This window comes from Triticum dicoccoides, chromosome 7B, assembly GCF_002162155.2.
Source record: "Triticum dicoccoides isolate Atlit2015 ecotype Zavitan chromosome 7B, WEW_v2.0, whole genome shotgun sequence".
In the NCBI taxonomy this organism is placed as follows: domain Eukaryota; kingdom Viridiplantae; phylum Streptophyta; class Magnoliopsida; order Poales; family Poaceae; genus Triticum; species Triticum dicoccoides.
The window spans coordinates 478,699,637-478,703,615 of NC_041393.1; the positions used below are offsets into that span (position 1 = coordinate 478,699,637).

Consider the following 3,979-nt stretch of genomic DNA (forward strand, 5'->3'; position numbering starts at 1 on the left):
CATCTTCGTCCATATAACAAGCGCAAGCTTGAGTTTCGTTCTAAGAAGTGTGTTTTTCTTGGCTATAGCTCTCTTCATAAAGGTTACAAATGTCTTCATGTTCCCACTAATCATGTCTATATATCTCGGGACGTCGTGTTTGATGAGCATGTTTTTCCCTTTGCCAACCTTCCTGTGTCCACTGTCGAACCACCATCCCTGCATTCATCCTCTGTTGCTTCTGACCAATTTGATGATGTTGCATACTCTCCTTTGCTGTTACCTAACCATGGTGCAGGAACCGGACGTGGAGCTCGTTTGGAGCTGTTGGAGGATTCACCATCATCATCGTCATCTTCTGGTGGGCACGTCGATCGCCCTATGTTGCATGGCATCGATTCGCGTGCCCATGCATGGTCACCCGACGAGCCCGTCGCGCCGAGCATCTCCACTGCTCGGTCCGTTTCGCCAGCGGCCGCCGAGTCGCCCGCGGCTCGGCCCGTCACGCCGTCTTCGCCTGCGGCTCGGCCCGTCACGCCGTCTTCGCCCGTGGCTCGGGTCCTCACGTCGCCTTCATCAGCGGATCGGCCCGCGACACCGGCCGCGCCACGGCCCACTATGCCGAGCTCGCCATCGGCCCGGTCTGTGATGCCGGAGTCGCCAGCTGCTTCGTCTGCTCTGCCGGTTTCGCCGGTGGGTCGGCCTTCTTCGCCAACCGAGTCCGAGGCTACCGTGACTGGCTCCTTGTCACCGGCTGACTCGTCAACGTCGCCGTCCTCCAGCCCGTTGCAGGCTGCTCCGTCGACCTCGGTGGTTCCTGTGTCCCGACCACATACACGCAGTCGCAGTGGCATTTTCAAACCTAAGGAACGTAAGGATGGTACGGTTGCTTGGTTGGCTGCTTGTTTGGCTGCTGCTGTTGCGGATCCATCTTCTGAGCCTCGCTCATATCAGGCTGCCCTGCGCATTCCACATTGGCGAGAGGCTATGGAGCAGGAGTTTCATGCTCTTCTTCGTAACAAGACATGGACTCTCGTTCCTCCACCACCACGGGTAAATGTTATTGACTCAAAATGGGTATTCAAAGTGAAGAAGCATTCGGATGGATCTATTGAGCGTTACAAAGCGCGACTTGTTGCTCGCGGTTTTCGGCAGCGTCATGGTCTTGACTATGAGGACACCTTCAGTCCTGTCGTCAAGCCTACCACTATTCGACTTCTTCTCTCCATTGCTGTTTCTCGTGGTTGGTCACTTCGTCAACTTGATGTGCAGAATGCTTTTCTACATGGATTTTTGGAGGAAGAGGTTTATATGAAACAACCGCCTGGTTTCTCTGATCCTGATCGTCCTGATTATATCTGTCGTCTTTCCAAAGCACTATATGGTTTGAAGCAAGCTCCTCGTGACTGGCATGCCCGCCTTGCCTCTGCCCTTCGTGCTCATGGGTTTGTGCCGTCTACTGCTGACACTTCGTTATTTCTTCTACAGAAGCCAGAAGTCACTATGTATCTTTTGGTATATGTCGATGATATTATCCTTGTCAGCTCTTCTCAGTATGCTGCTGATGCTCTTGTCTGCTCTCTTGGTGCTGATTTTGCGGTCAAAGATCTTGGGAAGCTTCACTACTTTCTTGGAGTTGAGGTCACTTCTCGTGCTACTGGTCTTGTCCTTACGCAGAAGAAGTACTTCTTGGAGTTGTTACAGAGAGCTGGCATGCTGAAGTGCAAACCGACCACCACACCCATGTCGTCTACCGACAAGATAACAGCTGTTGATGGTGAGCTTTTGTTTCCTGCGGATGCCACAGAGTACAGGAGCATTGTTGGTGGACTTCAGTACTTGACGATCACGAGACCAGATATCTCTTATGCTGTTAACAGGGTTTGTCAGTATTTTCAGGCTCCTAAAGATACTCATTGGGCTGCTGTTAAACGCATTCTTCGTTATGTTCAGTTCACCCTGACATTTGGTATGCATATTCGGCCGACTTCCTCTCGGGTCCTTTCGGCCTTCTCTGATGCAGATTGGGCTGGTAGCCTAGATGACAGGCGATCCACGGGGGGTTATGCAGTATTCTTTGGCTCTAATTTGATCGCCTGGAGTGCTCGGAAACAGGCTACTGTGTCACGTAGCAGTACTGAAGCTGAGTACAAGGCTGTGGCTAATGCTACTGCAAAGATTATTTGGGTGCAGTCTTTGCTTCAGGAGTTGGGTTTGTCTCAACCACAGCCTCCTATTCTTTGGTGTGATAACATCGGTGCTACATACCTTTCTGCAAATCCAGTATTTCATGCCCGAATGAAACACATTGAAGTTGACTATCACTTTGTACGGGAACGTGTATCACAGAAGCAACTCCAGATCAAGTTTATCTCATCTAAGGATCAACTTGCAGACATCTTCACTAAGCCTTTACCGCTGCCACAGTTTGAGGCTTGTAGGCGCAATCTTACCCTTCTCAGTTCTTTAGAAAGTGGCTAAGATTGAGGGAGGGTGTTAGACTATGTATAGCTTCTGTACCTATGTTACGTATATGGTACATATTGTAACACAACCATTATATATAATGAGATAAGCCATCCCTAGAGGGTTGTGCTGGTTCCTCAAAACTTATTGTCTTACACGCCAACCCGTGGCAGCTCCAGGGTAAGAAACCCGAGGCGAAGTCGAATCTCTGTGGCTCTCCTGAAGCAGGGCATCTCGGACGCCTCGCCGTCGTGCCGTCGTCGTCGTTCCTGAAAGAGCTCTACCATTTCGTCCGGCACAGCGCGGCTGTCGTCGAGGTGGAGCCGGCCGCAGAGGAGGGGCGCGGCGAGGGAGAGCCAGGCGAAGGTCTCCCGCGCGTCCATCTGGTTGGGCGAGACGGCGAGGCTCTGGATGTCGGCGGCCGCGTGCGCCTCCGAGGCGGCGAGGGCCTCGTAGGCCGCGAGGGCACGGGCGGGCACGGAGGGGTGTACGCCGTCGAAGAAGAGGTGGGGAAGCTGGGCCCATACGCCGCGCCATCTCCGGGAGAGGACGGTCGTCGCGACGGCTTCCTTGGTGCCGAGGCGGAGGAGGATGTCGACGAGGAGGTGGTCGGGAAGGCGGCTAAAGAAATCCATGTCGCCTCCAGGGACCGCAGCGGCGGCGCTGGTGACGACCGCGGGGGCGAGCGCGGCGGCCTTGCTGGGGGGCTCGCCGTTGCTCTCCATGGGGGTTCGGGATTTGGGGATTCCTCCCCCTGGTTCTCTTCTTTGTTCTTGAGCGAGCGGGCTCCGGGACGGGGGAGGCGAGCTCGGTGGGGAAAAGTTGAGAGCCGTTGGGCAGAAACGTGCCCCTTTCCCTTTTTTATTTCCTGTTTACGAAAAATCACGGGAAATTGTTTTGTTGGGATTTTATGAGGAACAATACAAAAAAATATGGATTTATATAAGAAAATTCTGTCCATAGCATACGGTTATAAATAGAACATAAAGTCAATGTAACATAATTTATACGGTTTTGCTAAAGCACATCTGGATTTCGTCCGCCTCATCTCGGCACTGCCACCGGTCCACCTCGTCTTGGGTGGCCATAGGGGATTAGGGGTCTTAGTAGACTGGCTGGATGGCTGGGCGGGAAGTTGTCTTGTCTAGGCTGGCCATCTTCATCAACAAATAAAGATCGAAGTGGTTCGTCCGACTTCTGGAACAGGCCGACCATAGGTGGTCAACGACAAGTGTTCACTTCAAGGGAAGCTTTGTAGAACCATTTTCAACCTTGACAAGCTAGAAGACGACGTTCGAGATCGGTTCAATCCACGATGAAGCCAAGCTTGAAGACGGGTTCAGCCGTTCAGGGGTTATTGACGGTGTTACGGGCTAGGGGTGCCTCCCCTATCTGGTCGGTTTTCGCCTTGGGCCATCATGCTGGCCCTATAGAAGGAAGACTCTGGAAGCGTTGCCACTCAAGACAAGTAAGTTGGAGCCATGATGGACTCCCCTCCACCAACGTAGCCGATTAGGGTTGTGTAACCCCAGGT

The 3,979-nt window shown here is 52.9% G+C and overlaps 1 protein-coding gene across 1 annotated transcript; it reads right to left on the bottom strand.

The window, feature by feature from the left end:
• Window positions 1-2,597: 2,597 nt before the first annotated feature.
• LOC119339016 (F-box/LRR-repeat protein At1g55660-like) lies at window positions 2,598-3,260 on the bottom strand. Its single transcript, XM_037611205.1, has one exon. The coding sequence runs from the start codon at window positions 3,168-3,170 to the stop codon at window positions 2,598-2,600; it is 573 nt and encodes a 190-aa protein (XP_037467102.1). The 5' UTR covers window positions 3,171-3,260.
• Between the last annotated feature and the right edge of the window lie 719 nt (window positions 3,261-3,979).

What these genes read in the sequence shown, in the direction of transcription:
- LOC119339016 (XM_037611205.1), bottom strand. Translation starts at nt 3,170, where the DNA reads ATGGAGAGCAACGGCGAGCCCCCCAGCAAGGCCGCCGCGCTCGCCCCC.